Consider the following 18,375-nt stretch of genomic DNA (forward strand, 5'->3'; position numbering starts at 1 on the left):
CTCAGGATCCACCTCAGGATGGGGTTCATCAAAGCAGCTCTGAGCTCTCATAGGCTGGCACTTTCCCAGCTCCCTCCCTTGACTACAGCTCCTTAAGACATAAGCTATGAAAGGAACACTATGCAGAAAGTTGTCACAAGAACCAGAAAGACCACAGCCCTTGAGTGCCAGTGGAAGCTGTTTCGCCCTCACGCTGGGTCACTGTAAAGTCAACGGCATCAGGTATGTGGCACAGCAGTGAAATTAGTGACTAGTGAGGTTCTGGTACTTCAGGCAAAAAGACAAGCCCAAGGAACAAGGTGTAGGGAGTATCCCGAAATTCTATCTGCATCATGATTTTGGCTGATTTTGTTACAAGCTTTAACAGTTAAAGGATCCCTAATTTTAAATGTTACTTTAAACATAGCTTATCAAATAGCAGAAGAGACAGTGGTGTGATGGCCCATATCTGTCATCACAACACTTGGGAGCAGGAGGTGGGAGGCTCGGGCCAATCTACGAACAGCTCATCTGAGTCCAGCCTGACTTCCCGATAAAAATGGAAACTACAAAGAATAATCCGAACAGCCATTGAGAAATACTACTTTTCCTAAATAATTTGAAAAAGCCAAAAAAGGAAATGTTCTTTTTGTTTAATTTTCCGTTTTCTTTTAAAACCTTATCCTAGGCAGTTCAGGCCTTAACTTTGTGGCATGAAAACTCTTTATAATGCCACCTCATGGGACACCTGAAAGCTGCTGTTTTTTGGAGAATGGGAAATTGCACTGTTTAAGGTGAGCCAGCTCTAATTCAGAAGCGGGACGTATCCTCATCATTTCCCAGATAAGACAGCCAAGCTTAGACTGCTTTATGCAAAACACAATGTGCTCTACAGAAGGGTAGATCTGACACTGTGGAAGAATTACACAAACTATGACATAGAAGGCTGCAGACACAGTCTGGCACAGAGTGCTTGCCTAGCGTGTACCCAGTCCTGGGCTTGATCTTACAGGGAAGTAAGTTACAGCCTAAAACCAAAGTGGGCTCAGGCAAAAAAATACAAAAAGGACAAGTTCAACGTGAGAACTGTGTGGGTTGAAGTGGGTTTCTGGGTCTCCAGGCTGGGAGTCTCGGCAGGCAGTGGGAAGGAAGTGAGTGGACTTGGATCTTCAGTAGATCATGCTGTAGCTGTGTACTCAGTGTGGTGAGAAACCAGGGACAGAGGGGCTGTCTGTTTTGCACTGAGATCCAGATGAGCGGGTGGGAGAAATGAGCAGGCTAAAGTCTGAAAGCAAACAGCTGTACTGTACCAGGGAATGAGCTGGAAATGACCTGGGTAGTACTCCTGTGAATTCTGACTGCAACGTGAATTCTACACATGATAATTGTTGCAACCTTAGTGAGAAACCGCTGCTCGCAGTTTAGATAGGAATGGGGGGCGGCTCAGCGGCAGAGCACGTGCTCAGCACACGAGGCCCTGGTCTCATCTCCAGCACCAAAAGAACACAAAACAACAAAAACTCCATAAAAAATAAATTCTCTTTTCTGCTTAATGTCTTAAGGGCTAAGGGTTGCTATTGAGTAATATGAAGGAATGACTATCCAACTGTGCTTCATGAGTTCCATGTGTGCTTAAAGCAGCAGAGAGGAGAAATGAGCCCAGCACCAATGTGCGGTACCGTGCGGACAGGCAGCTGACTGACCATATCATCCCGTGCTTCTCTCATGACGACAAAGGGCTCTGTGCTCCCGAGTCTGCTGAGATGGTGCTAGGACAAGGCCGGGATGAAATACTGAAGGGAGACGTCTTCCAGGAGCAAATCAAAATGAACAGTTCTGTTACTCACAATATCTAGAAGGAAAAGGCCCAGATGTTAAAGACGGAGCATCATCCCCACCTATCGCAAAGGCTTATGTGCCACGGGCACCTCTTATGTTTGGTATCTCTTTCCTCTGAGGGCTCCTGAGGGTCACAGCACAGGCCACTGCCACCCACTGGGGACAGGATAAAAGGTGAAGAATGAAGTTGCCCAGACTTTAGGGGAAAAATTAGGCCGATTTAACCAAATTAGCCTTCCTGGTAAAAGCATGTACTCACCATGAGGTAACCAAAGTATATGGGCAATGCCCGAGTGCTTGTGCCCCTGTGCACACTGTGATAGGCTATACCACAAACCACACAACTCTTCCCTTGTTATGATCCCATAGCCTCTCAAAGAGTCTCTGCTGTGGTTTCTTATTCTGGGCTGGCTAGCTTTATGTAAATTTGATTTAAGGTAGTCATCAGAGAGGTAAGAGCCTCAGATGAGAAAAAAATGGCTCCGTAAGATGGGGTTCCAGGCAGTTAATTAGTAATTAATGGGTGGGAACCCAGAACATTGTAGGTGGTGCCACCACTGGGCTCCTGGTCCTGGCATCTATAAGAAAGCAGGCTAAGCAAGCTTTAAGGAGCAAGCCACTCCTCTGTGGCCTCTGCATCGGCTCCTGCTTCCAGGCTCCTGCCCTGTTTGAGTTTCTGTACTGGCTTCTATGACAATGAGTAGTGCTGCAGAAGTATAAGCCAACCCTTTCCTCTAAGCTGCTTTTGGTCATGATGCTTCATGACAGCAATGGTGACCCTAACTGGGACACATCCTTTTTTTTAGTTATTGACAGAGCTACCCAGAACTTTCTGTTTTATTATTCTATGGTCTAGTCCCAGGTCATCTTTCTCAGCCTTGTCAACTAATGGGTGAGAGAGAGGTCAGCCTGGCTGTTTTCCATAAAGGGAAGGATGTCACATTCAGGCATTTGCTATGCCTTTCTTTAAGACAACAAAAAGAAACACAAAGCCAAGGAGACACAAAGTCTTGAGAGCTCTTGATGAACTGCCTAGCTCAGTGGGGTGAGCAGGTGAAGAGAAGAAAGCCGTGTGTAACCTCAGTCAGGGCCAGACCTAAGGCACGAATAACCAACCAATGAGGAGACTTTGGTGAGTGAGGGTAGCAGGGCAATGAAGAGAACCAGCCTGAGCTGAGACTCTGATCTAAGCAAAAGCATATACAGGACTGATTATGTGAAACCTCATAGACTTGGCTGCTGTGAGACTACCTGCCCTGTCCTGGCAGCTCCACAGGCAGGGGCCGCAGCCCACGGCCAGTCCAGCATGGCTACCGGCTTCCTGGCTCTCCACTGCTCAGCATCACTCTTCTCCAGCATCGCTAGGTACCTTGAGGAAACTTTGAAGCCTGACTGTCCCAGGGAGCTCGAGCTCCCAGCAGCAGGCATACTTGCACACATAGGACTGTATGCATACATGTCACACAGGAAGTGAGTAATGGAGAAGCGAACTCACTGCATACTGCCTTGGTGGGAGTCACTTGCTGTCCGGCAAGAAACTGGAGGAGTTTCCTTATGTCGATGTGCACCTTGGCCATGTCCTCTGGATGTCTTCTGTTTTGAGAGACACTGTCAGAGGCTGCAAAGACATGAATGTTTTTCTAAGTCTAACATCCCCATAACAAGGAACTCAGAAATGTGCAAGGTGTGTTTACTTACTGATAGACCCTACAGCTCCTTTTAGCAGCCTGGCAGACTGCAACTTGTGAATGTTACTCACTCAGCAGACATTTGAACTAGTTAAAATACTGTAATTTGACACCTAAATGACTCATGTCAGGGCCGGGGAGGCAGTTCAGTGGCAGATCACTTCCCTAGTATGCAGAAGCCATAGACTCCTATGTATTATGAACAAACACACACATCACCAAGAAAACCAAGGTGATCTGCACATCTTTGTCAGGGGCTTCATGCCTTTCACTTTGCTGGAGCAATGAGCTCCTCACTACTAAGTGAATGTTTCTTGCTGGGCTGACAGTAACATCTGTGCCTATGTGGAAGCAAATCTGGAAAAACCAATCATACTCTAAAAGTCATGGAGTCATCTTCTTTGGCCACATGTATATCAGAACACATGCATATCCCATTATTCCAGACACTTTTCCTCTGATCCTCTGGCTGCTTCTCTATTTGAGGACACTTTGGGCTCACTGCTCACCACCCCTCCCCTCAAGGCTCACTGAACGGGTTCCACATTCCTTTCTGGCCGTTATGAGATGATAAGTGTGACTAGGTATATCTGCACCATATTTTGTATCTGCCAATCTAAACTTGAAGGAAATGGTTGAACTGACTAGAGAAGAAAACGAGACACAATTTGTGACTCCATTCTGCATGAGAATCTTAACCTCTCATAGCACAGTGACAAATGAAGAGCTTGGGAGTCACTGGTCTTGACCTGAATCCCCAGGAGGAAAGCCCCCTTCTGCACACCACCTGGCTCCTTGCCTAGTGCTAACTACACCACGATGTCACAGGGACAGGGAGCATAATCTTAGCCCCTTTTCAGTGGGAAACAAGGAAAACCAAACTTCAACGTGTTCATTGAACCAATATATTAGAAGCAAAATATAACCCTTAAGAAAACTCACGTAGTAGAGGGTTTTCAAGATCCTTAAAATGCGTTGTTATACACACTAACTCGGTTTCTATCTTTAGATTTAGTTCTCCTTTTAGGTTTGCTTCAATAACCTGCAAATTGAATACAATTCAATATTAAAAGGGAAAAACAACAATGTGGTGCTAGCTTCCACAAAAGCCAGGTAACAAGGCAGTGGCACAGACCTTGGAACACCTCACAGGGTACTGAAGCCCCTAAGGCATCAACCACGGAGAGAAATTCTGAGAACCCAGATCACAGAAATCCCCTAAAACAAAAATACCCACTAGTGGAAACTCATCTTGGCAATATCGGAAGGGCATTGCTGGGACACTGCCAAGGCCCCAGCAAAGTAATGTGGGTGGAGTAGAGGCAAGGGCTCCCTTATAGCAAGCATGGAGGGAATGAAGGACCCTAACTTAATAGGACGAATGCTCTGGCAGCTGAGAGGAAGAACCTTCTATCTGGGAGAGGTATGCAAGGATGGATTAGAGTCTGGATCATCAAAATATGCAAGCCTTCAGAGATGCCTGTCTCCTCCTTACTCATTTAATGCAAGAAGCAACTGACATGGTAGGATGTGTATGTGGCTCTTGCAAGAAGAGCTCCGATCCTCACATTCTGTGAGTGAGAATCCCTGAGATCTGGTCAAGATGGAGTGCAGGATTCAGGCGTGTACCCAGGCTCCATACTTCTGACCAGTTTCCAGGGCCTGTTAATGCTACCTGTCTTCTCACCACATCCAGTAACAGTGTTCAATGACATGTACTCCACTGGAGGTGACTTCAGATGTGATACTGGAAACAGCTTTCCTGGACCAGCTTACTGAAGAACTAAGAAAGATTTTGGATGAGAAACACTGAGATGTGGTGGGAAGGGAAGCCTTTGATGTCAGATCCTTGGGTTAAGTGAAACCTGGTGCTGGAGACATTATTATCTCTAATGGGGCAGCATCCCAGCTGTCACAAGCATTTTATTGCTCTGATAAATTTAGAGATTGTTTACAGTGGGTATCAGAACAAATTAGTCAGTAGTCAACTAATGGCACTTTGCGAAAATTAAGCCAGTTGCTGGGAAACGTAAGCTCTTATCTTGATGCTTAGAAAACTGGGTACATCAATGTGCACAATAGTCCACACAACTGCAACTTAAATTTCCTGGGTTACTGAAAGAAGCATTAACATAAAAGCTTCTTATTCCAAGAAAATTACTTGAGTAGAAGGCTGTGAGCTCGGGGAACTCGGTACATATCAAAAGCTCAAAAAATAAATAAATAAATAAATAAATAAAATAAAAAAATAAAAAAAGAACTTATCTGACTTCACAGAACCTAACCTGTTTTGTTTCTAGAATGAGGAAGATTTGGAGTTCAGAACTTTTAAGGAACAAGCTTGGGAGACTGTGGGGCCAGGGAACAGGGAAGAACCAGTCAGGAGCAGCAGACTGCATGGGGCCCTTCTATAGACCAGGTAGGCAGATACCAATAAACCAGAAACTGAGTGTTCCTTGAACAGGTTAGCAAATCTCCTTTCAGATACAAGAATCAGGATGGGCATGGTTAGAACTTAAGGAGAAAGGAGATTCCCATGAGCTGTGGCAACAGTACCAGGGCAGGAAGAACAGGAGTTGAAGAGAGGGCCCTGTGGGGAAAGGGTGAGTGTCAGAGTCTTGAGTCCTCTCCCCAGGTTGTTCCGTCCTGCTACAGCAGCAGCCTGGCCAGTGCCCCTAAGTCTGGCCTCAGCTACCATTTATGCAGTATCCTTTGTACAGGACTCAGTCATGATCCCCTACTGATGGCTGTCAGTACACTTGTGAGTTTCACGATAAATGTGAAGATGGACCAAGATGATTCCCTAACTTTGCAAGTTCTTTATTCCACAAACTATTAAGATATGCAGCCTCTCCTAGAAACATCTACTTAGTTCTTCAGAATCTGGCTCCCCAGGTATCTAGAAAAATCTCATTAAGCAGTTGGCCATTCTAGCTCAGTAACTTCCTGTTAGCATTTTTCCAGCATAGAAGAGAAATGGCTACCACTGTTCTCACCGAAGCCCCCTTCTTATTCTCCACTTTGCTGACTTGTTCCTAAGAACAGAAACATCAAGCAGATGGATACCTCAATTAGTTACCTGGGCCTCCTGAACCTCCTAGAAGTTCCAGGGTGCCTTAGAGGAAGCCAGCCTGGCAACCAGAGCAATACCATGGCAGTGGCAGTGAACAGTGTGTGCCACTTCCAGGGAAACGGATTTTCCCTTCAGATGGCAGCTACAGAGGCTAAGGAGAGTTCAGTTGGACAAGCTCTGAGGCAGCATTGCTCTGAAGTGAGAACTTAAGAGAAAGGTGACTAAGGACACAAAACACTTCCTAGGTTTCAAATGCCTTTTGTGATATAAAGATTCCTACCAGAGCTCAAGCCAAAAACCACGAACAAGGAGGGCCCAAAGGGGCCAGGGTGGGAAATGCTAGAATCTCATTGAGAACTGGAAAAAGATTAGACATTGGGAGTGGATAGAGGGAGGGAACTGGGGAGGGGGTAGGGATAAGAACAGGAGGAATGAGATGGGGGAAGGACAGAGGGAGAGAGTACTAGAAAAGACAACTGGATTGGAGGGAGGTATCTCTAGGACAAGCTTGAAACCTAGGACAATGGAAATTCCTAGGAATCTATGAGAATGACCCTACCTAAAACCCACAATTTGTACTGCCTACAGTAAAAGATGGAGCAGAATTTGAGGGAAGGGCCAACAATAGTTGGCCCAGCTTGAGACTCACATCATGAAAGGAGCCCACTAACACTATTAATGACACTAGCAGACAAGAACCTAGCATAACAGTCATCGGAGAGCCTCGCCCAGCACCTAATAGAAACTGATGCAGAGACCCACTTGAAGTGGAGCTTGGAGAATCCTGTGGAAGAAGGGAAGGAAGGACCGAAGGAGCCGATGGGTCAAGGATGCTACAGAAAATCCACAGAATCAACCAACCTATGGGCCTACAGAGACTAAACAAACAGCTAGACAGCATGTGTGGGACAGACCCGGGCCCTCTGCACATATGTAATAGTTGTGCAACTGGGTCTTCCTGTGAACACACGGGCTGTCTGTGACTCTGCTGCCTGCCTTTAGATCCCTTTCCCCTAACTGGGCTGCCTTGTCTAGTCTCAACAGGAGAAGATGCACCCACTCCTACAGCAACTTGACATGTCAAGGCTGCTTGATATCCAGGCACTATCTCCCCTTTTTTGAAAGTGAGAAGGCAGGAGATGAAGAGGAGGGGAGGTGACAGGGAGGAACTGGCAGGAGAAGGAGGTGAAGCTGTACTGTAATGCAATGTAACAGAATGTAATCAGGATGTGATGTAAATAAATAAATGAATTAATAATAGTAATAAAACCTGCAATGTTCTGTCCAAATTACAAGAAACAAAATACCAGAACTGTTGACTACATTCCTGATATACTATAAACACGAGGGATTAAAGGCAAGTTTGAAAGCTTTCCCCAGTGAGAGCTGAAAGGCATTAGAATAGGTCCCTAGAGGCCAAGCTCTGTCCTCCCCAGTGGGGCCTCAATGAGGAGAAACCTTGTGTCTCAGGTGATGATGGAGTGCCTGGGGTCTACAGTGAAGCTACCTCCCAGGACGAGCCAAGCACAGGGCTAAGCCACTCACAGCGTTTTTCTAAAGGAGTAATAACTTACAAGTTGATTGCTGATGTTTCTCATTTTTTCCACCACACTCTTCATTGTCTTCAAGGCTGGTAAATAAATACTCACCTAAAAATGAGTAGGAGAAATCACAGGCCTCAGTATTTCAAAACTCAGAATCACATTTAAAAAAAAAAAAAAAATTCCAAGTAAAGTTTCTCTAAAGCTTTAAAAATGTCACTAACTTATTCAAGCAAGTAAAGATACCTGAATACCTAGCTCTGGTTACCATGGTGACCATACCCCCCGAGGGCATTGTTATGGTTCAAGAAGGCACACAGTACTTCAGCTGAGATACCCATATACAGGTCCAAGGGGAATACACCTCAGGTGCTTAGCAAGAAGTCTTCTTCTGGGAAATGTTTTATAGGACTCAAGGGCTTTCTGTGTACTCTGTGTAAGACTACAGACAGACATTATCACAACTCATTTGAACGATGTTACCAACAGAGCTGCATGTAATGCTGGCTTTTCCCAAACCTATACAAACATTTTCTAGTGACAGTCAACTACACATTTCATTCAGTACCTGTTTAATTTCCTTTCATATATGCAAGACAAAGGAGCATTTGGCATCCTCTTTGTTAGCAGCGGCTCTGAGGTTCCTAGAAGAGCCATAGCAAACCTAAACTTCAAGTCAACAAAATGTGTCTTCCCACTCTTTCATCAAAGCCTATGAAACATTTGTGCTTAAGGCCAAGAGTCATGATAAATAGATTGTCTTCCAAAGTATAGCTTAGGCTCAGTTTTCTTATGTATACAGGCCATCAATGAGCAAAGGTAATTTGCTCTTCTGTACCGAAGTGTGGCATTTCTAAATGGGTATCAGTTTCTTTTACGGGATTTACAGATATAATGAAAGGCGCATACTCACATCCGGAGTCTTGTTAAATGACTCGCATTCTTTTCAGAAACTACACAACTTCAAATAAAACACACTGTAAGGCAACAACTAGCATTAGACTTCAATCCCTGCCCTTTATTGTGTTGAACAACTGGACTGCAGGCAACACTTACATCAGAGTCTGGGACAGAGGGTTCTTGTAAGTCCTTCCACAGTCTTCTCGGAATGACCTTTATGGGGATATCGTGCACCACGATTCTACTACTGCTTGATGAAGACAACTGCTGAAAAAAAAGTCACAACAGTTTATGTTGTTGACGCTAAAACATAAGATCTTCTGTGCCAACTAGAATGCTCTTAATTCATTCACTCAAACTCTAGTCAACCAGTGTTGTTGGTGTGGTGCACCTGTTCTGCCCTGTGAGTCTCTCAGCAGTGTGGGGACTGAGACAAGATGGGTGGATAAGAAAGCAAGCAAGCACAGCTGTACCAGACACTCATCACAGCCCGAGGAGAACACATCATTGAGGAGGCTGAGGAGGCCAGAGTTGATGGTGAGGAGGAGTGAGCACCTCTGAGGTGCTGCCTCAGAGGACATCAACACTAGAGAGGCAGATGACTGTCAAGGAGCTGAAGATGAGGTGACAGGGTTTCAGGCAGAGGAACAGTATCAGCATTCATAAATCTGGGAGACAGAAAGAAGCAAATCTGCCAGGCCACTGTGTGCCACACCCTCAGTATGCTGCAGCTTTGCAACATTAAAAGGTAAACCATGTTTATCACCAGAAGCATTTCTAAAACTCAAAAAACAAAGTATTGCTGGGCAGTGGCACACACCTTTAATCCCAGTGCTCAGGAGGCAGAAGCAGGTGGATCTCTGTAAAATCAAGGCCAGCCTGGTCTACATAGTGAAGTCTAAGACTGTCTCAAAACAACAAAACAAAAACAAACAAAACTAAACCAAAATATTTTGCATTCCTACTTAGAAAAGTATTGCATGTTACCATCTTGCCTTTTCTTAAGAAACTAAATAAATCCACCAAGCAGTGACACACACCTTTAATCCTAATATCTGGGAGGCAGGGGCAGGCAAATCTTTTGAGTTTGAGGCCAGCTACAGAGCTAGTTCCAGGACAGTCGAGGCTACACAAAGAAACCTTATCTCAAAAAAAACCGAACCAAACAAAAGAACTAAATAAATCCAAACTTACAGTTACACAGAATGCTCTAAGAACACATACAACTTACCAAGGCATGATTTATTATTATGGAGAAATTTAACTTCCTGAAATTAATTGACAGCTTGAAAACAAGTGCAGTGCTGGCTCACAGATGTGCAGAGCACATGTAAAAAAGGAAAGCTGTAGAGATGAGGAGGACCCAAATGGGTTGGGGCAGAGCACTAAAGAAAGGGAGAGTCCTGGAGAGAAACTCCACATGGAAAGCTCAACCAATGTCACCAGTCTGGGGGTTGGGCAAAAAGGACATGCCCAGAGAGGCACTCAGAAGTGGGTCATTGGTGATCTGGCTCCACAATAGCTTGAACCACATGTGAAAGACTGTGAAAATGTCTGTCTTGCTCACGTGCTTCTGTGTGTTCTGAGGAGAGGCTGTGCACTGAACTCATCTGGTAGCAGCATCTAAGACAAATGTGTTCCTGAAGTATGAGGTCTGTTTAAGAATATCACAGGAGACCGGATAGGATGGGGCAGTTTTAAGGTGGAAATGGAAAACATCTAGTCAAGGTGACACCCTAGAAGAGGTGCTAGCTAGCACTTGGATTGTTTGGGGAAAGCAGTATCCCATAGAACATTATGCCATCATGACTGTTTAAAAATGACTAGGACAATGTATATTTCTCATGCATAAGTTATCAACCAGATCTTCTATTTTAATTTGTTTTGAGACGGGGTCTCCATGCAGTCCTAAGCTTACAGAGATCTTTCTATTGCTGCTTCCTGGATGCTGGCATTAAAGACATGTACCACCATTCTGGACTCAGATCTTGTATTTTAAATAAAACCAATTCACTCTTAAGAATATTGTGAAAGCTCAGGCTTGTAGCTTTCTATATACCACCTAGAACAAGGCACTTGTAAAAAAAAAAATCAAAAATACTTTTCTTCCCACTTACCAGCTCTACAGACACAGTTAGACAGGGAAAGTGTTTGTTAGTCAGCTTGATTTTCAAGGCTCTGGAATTCTGGGCAGTCTTCAAGGCTCGAGATAAGTTTTCCGACGTTAATTCTAAATAAATCTCATTGTTTTCTTCAGAGACTCCTTCCATTTGAAATTCACTAAAAAAGTTCTCCTGCAGGACAGAAACTCACATTTGTGGCCTTTCCAGCACTCCTAGCTGGAGCTCAGGGTCCCTAGGCTCTCTTGCTCACCTGCTCCAGCTCACACCACATGCTCACACCTCCGCTGGCCAGCTTGTCGCAAAGGATGAAGTTCAGCTTCTCTGGGCTGATGCGGAGCGTGCAGGTTTTGGCAAGCTTGGCTATCATGTTACTGACTCCTACAGCGAGGGGGTAAACAGTTAACTAAGCAGCATACTGAGTGTTCCTACAGGTCATCTTGCAGAAATAACTTCTAGCTCACAGATCATGCTCGGATATTCTGCCAGTCTCCCAACAACCCTGAACGACTGACAGCCCATAACGCTAGAGTTCTATACAGAAAAAGTCTAAGAAAATAACTGACAACCGGGGGCCAGGCGTACATGCCACAGAAACCGCCGGGTACTGCAGCACAGAATTGCTGGCAAGGTTAAGCCTACTCCGGGGCGGAAGGAGGAGCGAGGGAGGGCTTCAAAGGGAAGCTCCCCGACTACCATCCTTCCCTCTCAGGGCTGCCCTCACCCCGCCGGTCCTCTCACAGGAGCTGCAGCCACACTCTCCGCTCGCTCCCCGCAGCCCTGCCAGCTCACGTGTGAAGTGATTCAGACAAGCCAGGTCCACGATCTTGGCGCGAAACTTCATGGCGGATACCAGGCGGACCGCAGCGGCAGTGTAAGGCCGACAAAAGTCCTTCCCCGAGCGTCCCGGCGGGGAAACGCGGGCGCACGCACAGAGGTTCCGCGGGGGACGGTGCGGCCAGAGAGGTCCGCCCGCTGCTGGCCCTTGACAAAGGAAGACGCTTGCTAGCCTACCCGGTCAACACCCGGACTCTCACCCCGGGGCGGCTGCAGGGAACTGGCTCCCAGAAGTTTAGCTACCTGGCAACGTAGCATGTTAAGGTTTTGAAAATTGTTTGAAACTTTTTTTTTAAACTTTGAATACTGTACTTAGTAGTTAACCTCTAAAAACAGATGTAGTGAAGTAATAATTCTGCACCTTTGTCTCAATAGAAATTGAACAGAACCTACAAAATATATTTTAAAATTAAAGAAGGAAGGGGAACAGAAAGGGAGGAGGGAGGAGGAGGAAAGAGAAGGAAGAAGAGGAGGAGGAAGAGGAGTACACACTTGCTGAAAAGGATTGTAACCTTTACACTAATACTAGTACCATAAACAAACAAAAGCCTTTTTATTGTAGTAGTCTTAGAATTGTTTTAAAAGAATTTTAAACCCAGAATAGAATATTTTGGTTTATCAAGGATTACACCTGTAAAAATTTAAAATGGTATTGGGATTAATCTTCCATCCCTTCACCCAGCCTGTCCACTTTCTTGGTAAGCACTCTTCCAACGCACCACATATCCAAGCAATAACATATTCTGACTGCTTAGCTTGTAAAAGTAGTTAGCGTGAAGGCTTGAGTTTGGGCCCTGGAATACCTGGTATAATTCCAAAAGTTGTTCTCTGACTTCTCTATGTGCACCATGGAGTGAACATGTTCACTTTCATACAAAAACAATAAATAAAGATGTTTTTTAAAAACTGTCTTTAACTTGATGCACAGAATTTAGATATTAATAAAACAGCTGACAGTGCAAATTACTGTAAAAGTGGAAAATAGAAAAATATATATTACACAAAGCTGTAGTCTACCCTCTTAACGTACAAGTAGTTGCCAAACCAAGTGTCATTAATTTTGAAATATCAAATATCACATGAAGTATGGTAGTTGTTACATATATTGTGTGGTTACAAGCTGTATTGTTTGTGTGTGCATGCATATACACAGGGTCATCCAAGCCTTGGAGCTCATGTGAAGGTCACTCTGGCTTCAGTACTTAACTTCCACCTGGTTTGAGTCAGGGTCTCTGTGCTATCAGCTGATGAATAACCCAGGCTAGCTGAAACATAGCTCCTGGTTGATTCATCTATTTCTGTCTCTCATTTCACCATAGGAACAATAGAATTACAAGTATTTGCTAAATCAATTTGACTTGAGTGTGTGTGTGTGTGTGTGTGTGTGTGTGTGTGTGTGTGTGTGTGTGTGTGTTTTAAATGAGGATTTGAACTTGGTTTCCTGTGATTCAAGGCAAGTGCTTTACCCACCGAGCCATCTCCCCAGTTCCTAAAGACTGTATTTAAATAAACTTTGTAAGTAGGGCTATTATATCTGATCTTTATTTTAAATCCCTTAATACTATGTAGTAAAATGGCAGCACAGTTTTAAAAACATTCCTGAGAAGTGCATAATGATGATGGTATGTTCCTATTGACAAGTCTCACGTAATATAAGAATGTTACTTAACAAAAATATAAGTAAGCTCTGATAATCTTTTCATAGAAGAAAATAATGAAATATATTGACATTTTCATATTTTCTTTCCTACTGGCTTTGTCAAAAAAAAAAATCACTCTAGAGAGTTCAAGAAGTAACATAAACCAGAGCATTTCCTAAGTGCAATATCTGCTTGTTATTTTCCATCTAGTTAGTAAATGGATTTTTGATTTTATAAAGGCCAAACCTCCAGGGTGAGCAATTCAGTCACATGAGAATCTGCAGAACAATGTTGGTGTTATGTTTACTTATGGAGGAGGAAAACATCATACCTGATCTTGTCTTAGGAAAGGAAATACATCACGCCAAGAATGTTATTCAGTATATACAAGTAGAGGTCAGGGGGACCCTCAGAGCTACGGAGATCTACTACCTGGGTTAGTTGCATGCTTTTACGGTCACCCAAAGTTGGGGTGGCAGTGCCTGTCATATGTCTGATCATCTTCACTAGTCTCAGGGGGGAAGTGACTAATTTATTTGCAGGGTTGTTAACAGTGTTGGAAAAATTGTCCCAGAGGGAAAGGACATGGCATCATTCAGAGGTTCTACAGCAATTCAGGAAGTCAGTATTTGTCTTAATTTTTACACACGAAAACTGTGAATCAGAAACGTACGCTGTAGAGGCAGCACGAGCCAATGTCTTTTTGAGGACCACCGTCACCTAAGGAGTGTGTTTCTGCTTAAGCAGTTGTTCAATTGACTCTTCATCTTGTGTATGCCAAATAAAAATACGTCATAAATTCTGTATGTCTTAAAGATTGCACTTGTGCAATATGTTAGAATGCTTAGGCAAAGCGCAGAGGATGAAGACAAGAGGAGAATCACATCCAACCCAGGAGGAAATAGACCAGCATGGGTATGGAATATGTGAACCCGTGTTAGCAGAAAAAGTGCACCTATGTTGAACATTCTGCAGATTCGTTCACTGCTTTAAACTTCCACAATTGGTTATTAGTGTTGCTGCTTTAAGGATGTGTTAGAAGGTGGAGCCTTCCATCTTAAGATTTTGTTTGCAGGGCTGGATAGATGGCTCAGTGGTTAAGAGCACTGACTGTTCTTCCAGAAATCCTGAGTTCAATTCCCAGCTCACAACCATCTGTAATGGGATCTGATGACGTCTTCCAGTATCTGAAGAGATCAACAGGGTGCTCACATTACAGAAAATAAGATAAATCTTTTTTTTTTTTTTAAAAGCAATGCTTTCATTTATGTAGAATTTTGGTGCTTTTGTAGTTTCTTCTATCCAATATCATATAGGAATCAGCTCTGGGTTTATTAAGATTTTTTTATGATTTCATTGCCTGTTTGTAAATATTTTACTGTGTTTCATTTAGGATTTATCACATTGTAAAGTAATGAACAAAGAAGCAATTTCATTCTCTTAATGGCTAGATAATTGCTCCGAGCCATTTGCTTTGTTTCGCTCAGATGGTATGCTTACATGGTTTGCTCCTCCCCTCATGTGATTCCTATTATAAATATTAGTGGGTGAGAGCACTAAGCGGTGATTAGAGCACGGCTCTCTATTAACCATTCAAATGGTTAGTGGCTTAGGGGTCATCACCAGGGTGGACGGACAGAAAAGCTAGTATGGCTAGGTCTTATAAGCTCCTCCCTCTTCTCAGTGTCAGAGACTGCCAGGATGAAAGCCACTGACAATTGTATCCTTCTGAAACTGTACCAGACCCACAGGCAGAAATAAACTTTCTTTGCTTATAATTTACCAATCTGTGGTGGTGTTATGCCAGCAAGAGGAATCCAAGACTCCATGTCTGCACTTACTGCATACACGGTCCCCACACAGCTATGACTCTGGTCTTGGACTTGTCTGCCCCACAGATGTATCCATGTGCCAACACCACATGGTTCTGAGTATTGTTTAAAGCCTTTGTTGCAGAACTTTTCCATCTGATGTTTTTCTCAGGTTTCCATAAATATCGCAAAGAGATCCAAAATGAGATGGAACATATCTTCCACTGTTACCAAAGCCGTTCTTTCTAAGAGGGTCCCCCCCAAAAAAACAGATGCAATGTTATGAGATTTAGAATCAAGATAGTCTACTACATACTTTTGAGGTTTTAAAAGCATGCATACTTTGCTCTTCCTAAGCCAGATCAACATTAGAATACCGTCATATATGAAGACAGAAGAGACTGACAGTCAATCCCTGTGGGGTAACTGTATTCACATCAGTGACCCTTTCACACCCACCTCCGTTCTCCAACTTCCTGCTTCTTTTCTTCCCTCACAGAATTTAAAACCAGATCCAGGATGCATCACTCCACGTGTGAATATTTAAAAATAGTAGTCAAAAGTAAAGAATGTTTTGGTTTAAAACGGGAGCCGTTTGCTAAATGACACAGGAAGTATTTCTCCACATATTTGATTTGTGTGTTGTATGTGTATATGCATGCTTCAGCATGTATGCACTGGTCTACATGCCATGATTTGGGGGGATGGGGTTGGAAATCTTAGGTTCTTGTAGTGATTTGAATATGTTCAATCCAGTGAGTGGCACTATTGGAAGTGTGGCTTGTAGGTGTGTGGCCTTGTTAGAGGAAGTACATCACTGTGGGGTTGGCTTTGAGATCCGCCTCCCTCCTTCCTGGAAGACAGCGGCCTGGTCCTGTCTGCCTTTGGATGTAGAACTTCCAGTTCCTTTAGCATCATGCTGGCCTGAACACTGCCGTGCTTCCTACCATGATGATAACCTCAGAATCAGTAAGCCAGCCCCAATTAAATGTTGTCCTTTTAGGAGTTGTTGGCCACATTTGTCTCTTTACTGCAATGGAAACCCTAACTAACACACTTCTCTTCTTCCACCATGTGGGTTCAAGGGATCAAATTCTCCTTGTCATAGTTCGTAGCCAGTGCCTGTTGAAGTGGAAATTTCAGTTTTCTTTGGAGACCCAGTTGTGGCATGTGATTTTTTTTTTTTTCCTGGAAGCTGTCTTATGAGAGTATGTTTTTGCTGAAGCAGACATGTGGGAATATGTCTTGCTGAGACAGATGCTTGAGAGGACATGCGATGTTTGGGAAGAGTTTAAGTAGAACCCAACAGACAGTGAACAAGGGTTTTGCATTGGTTCGCCTTATAACACTTCGCTGGTCTTTACTTGTTGTGACTTCATAGAGAGAAATGTCCCAAAGAATCTCTCATGGTATTCCAGCTGCTTTTTTGACACGTGGACTCTTGTCAATTTGGCAGAGCCTCGAGGTTTTTCTTCTGGATTCAGTCTCAACTTCTGATTAGTGTTTGCTGTTTTAGACTGCATGCTGATATCCTGACAATGAAGATTGGAATTGCTGCAAAGAACTTCTAAACAGGTCCACATTCCCCTTGGCCTTGACCATCTTTCTTCCCTACCTTTGTTCAGTTACCTTTGGGCAGTGGACTAGAAGGGAGGTTAATGCTTTAAAGAACCCTAAGTAAAGTAGGCTTTGAAAAATCTAGGCCTACAACCTGTTACTGGCTGATTCATCCTGATGGCCAAAGCACATTTCTGATTTGAGACAGGTCTGTCTAATTAATCCCAGGCCAACCTCAAACTCAGGTTCTTTCTGCCTCGGTTTCCCCAATGCTGAAATTCCAGGTGTTCTGACTCTACAGAAATAATTCTTTTTTAAAACAAGGTGATAATATTTTTCACACAGAAACTATCAAATTATTATTTTGGAAATAATTCTTATTGCTTCACTGGTAGTGTTGGAACCCAAGGACTTGCACGTGCTAGCCACATTGTCTGTCACTTTTCTGCAGGCTAGCTGCTTTACTCATTACTGCCTATAATTACTATAACTTTCTGATTTTAATTGAGACCATTATGATCCTAAATTACTGTAGAAAGAACTGATGTCTTTACAGCTGAGTCAGGCATGTCATCTATTGAAGCTTTTAATCATTTTATGTTGCATGGGACCTTTCCCAATACACATTCTCCTTGTTTTACCTGATGCTTATGGCCTTTGGTATGACTTTTGTAAATTGTGTCCTCGATCTGATCATTGTTTGTATCTGTAACTTTGATTTACATGTAGCAATTTCACATCTAACAGAGAGCACAGTTCTTAACTGTTTCTATTTTTTTAAGGTATGTTTATTTAGTGTGGGAGGTCAGAGGACAATTTGGGGGACATGGTTCTCTCTGTCTTGTGTGTTCTGAGGACTAAATTCAGATCATCAGGCTTGTCCCCAATGGTTCTTTACTAGCCAAGCTACCCAGCTAACCCTTCTGTATTTTTAAAAGAACAGTACCAGATTCTGAGGAGTCCGTCAAATTATCTTCAAATATTTGGGGCCAGAACATGTCATTGACTTTTATTTCTAACTTTAAAATTATCTGTGGCTTCTCTATTTTCACTACCCTAACCCTGCAGCTCGGGGTTGGTAACGGTGGTGACAGTAGACACTGTGCCTGATGTAGGGGATGGATAACTAAGCTGTGGTGAACTTCCTACTGAAACCTGCTTCTATATACAAAGTCACCTCTTGACACTCAAAGTGAACTACCAAAGGGTGTTGGATTGACTTTCATTTTTTATTAGTAAAATTCATTCACTTCTTACTGCCTAGTAGGAATGAGTTTGGGGTTTCCCTCCCCCTCCCAATCTTTGATTCTTAGGGGTGCAATATGACATAAGGGAATAATAAACATCCTTGGACATTCTGGCTGCACAGCCACTGCCTTCTGCACCACCT

The 18,375-nt window shown here is 43.5% G+C and overlaps 1 protein-coding gene across 2 annotated transcripts; it reads right to left on the reverse strand.

The window, feature by feature from the left end:
* Window positions 1-1,718: 1,718 nt before the first annotated feature.
* HUS1 (HUS1 checkpoint clamp component) lies at window positions 1,719-11,990 on the reverse strand. 2 transcript variants are annotated; one of them, XM_080919146.1, is made up of 8 exons: window positions 11,933-11,990; window positions 11,394-11,521; window positions 11,138-11,314; window positions 9,177-9,284; window positions 8,154-8,228; window positions 4,449-4,548; window positions 3,314-3,436; window positions 1,719-1,831 (listed from the first exon to the last, which is right to left on the reverse strand). In XM_080919146.1, exons 1-8 carry the CDS (start codon window positions 11,982-11,984, stop codon window positions 1,749-1,751), a joined length of 846 nt encoding a protein of 281 aa, XP_080775272.1. In that variant the 5' UTR covers window positions 11,985-11,990; the 3' UTR covers window positions 1,719-1,748. The 2 variants fall into 2 exon arrangements, with proteins under 2 accessions (XP_080775272.1, XP_080775271.1); XM_080919145.1 differs by having other exon boundaries at window positions 9,177-9,287.
* Between the last annotated feature and the right edge of the window lie 6,385 nt (window positions 11,991-18,375).

The sequence above is a fragment of the Micromys minutus genome (genome assembly GCF_963924665.1).
Source record: "Micromys minutus genome assembly, chromosome: 1".
NCBI lineage: Eukaryota > Metazoa > Chordata > Mammalia > Rodentia > Muridae > Micromys > Micromys minutus.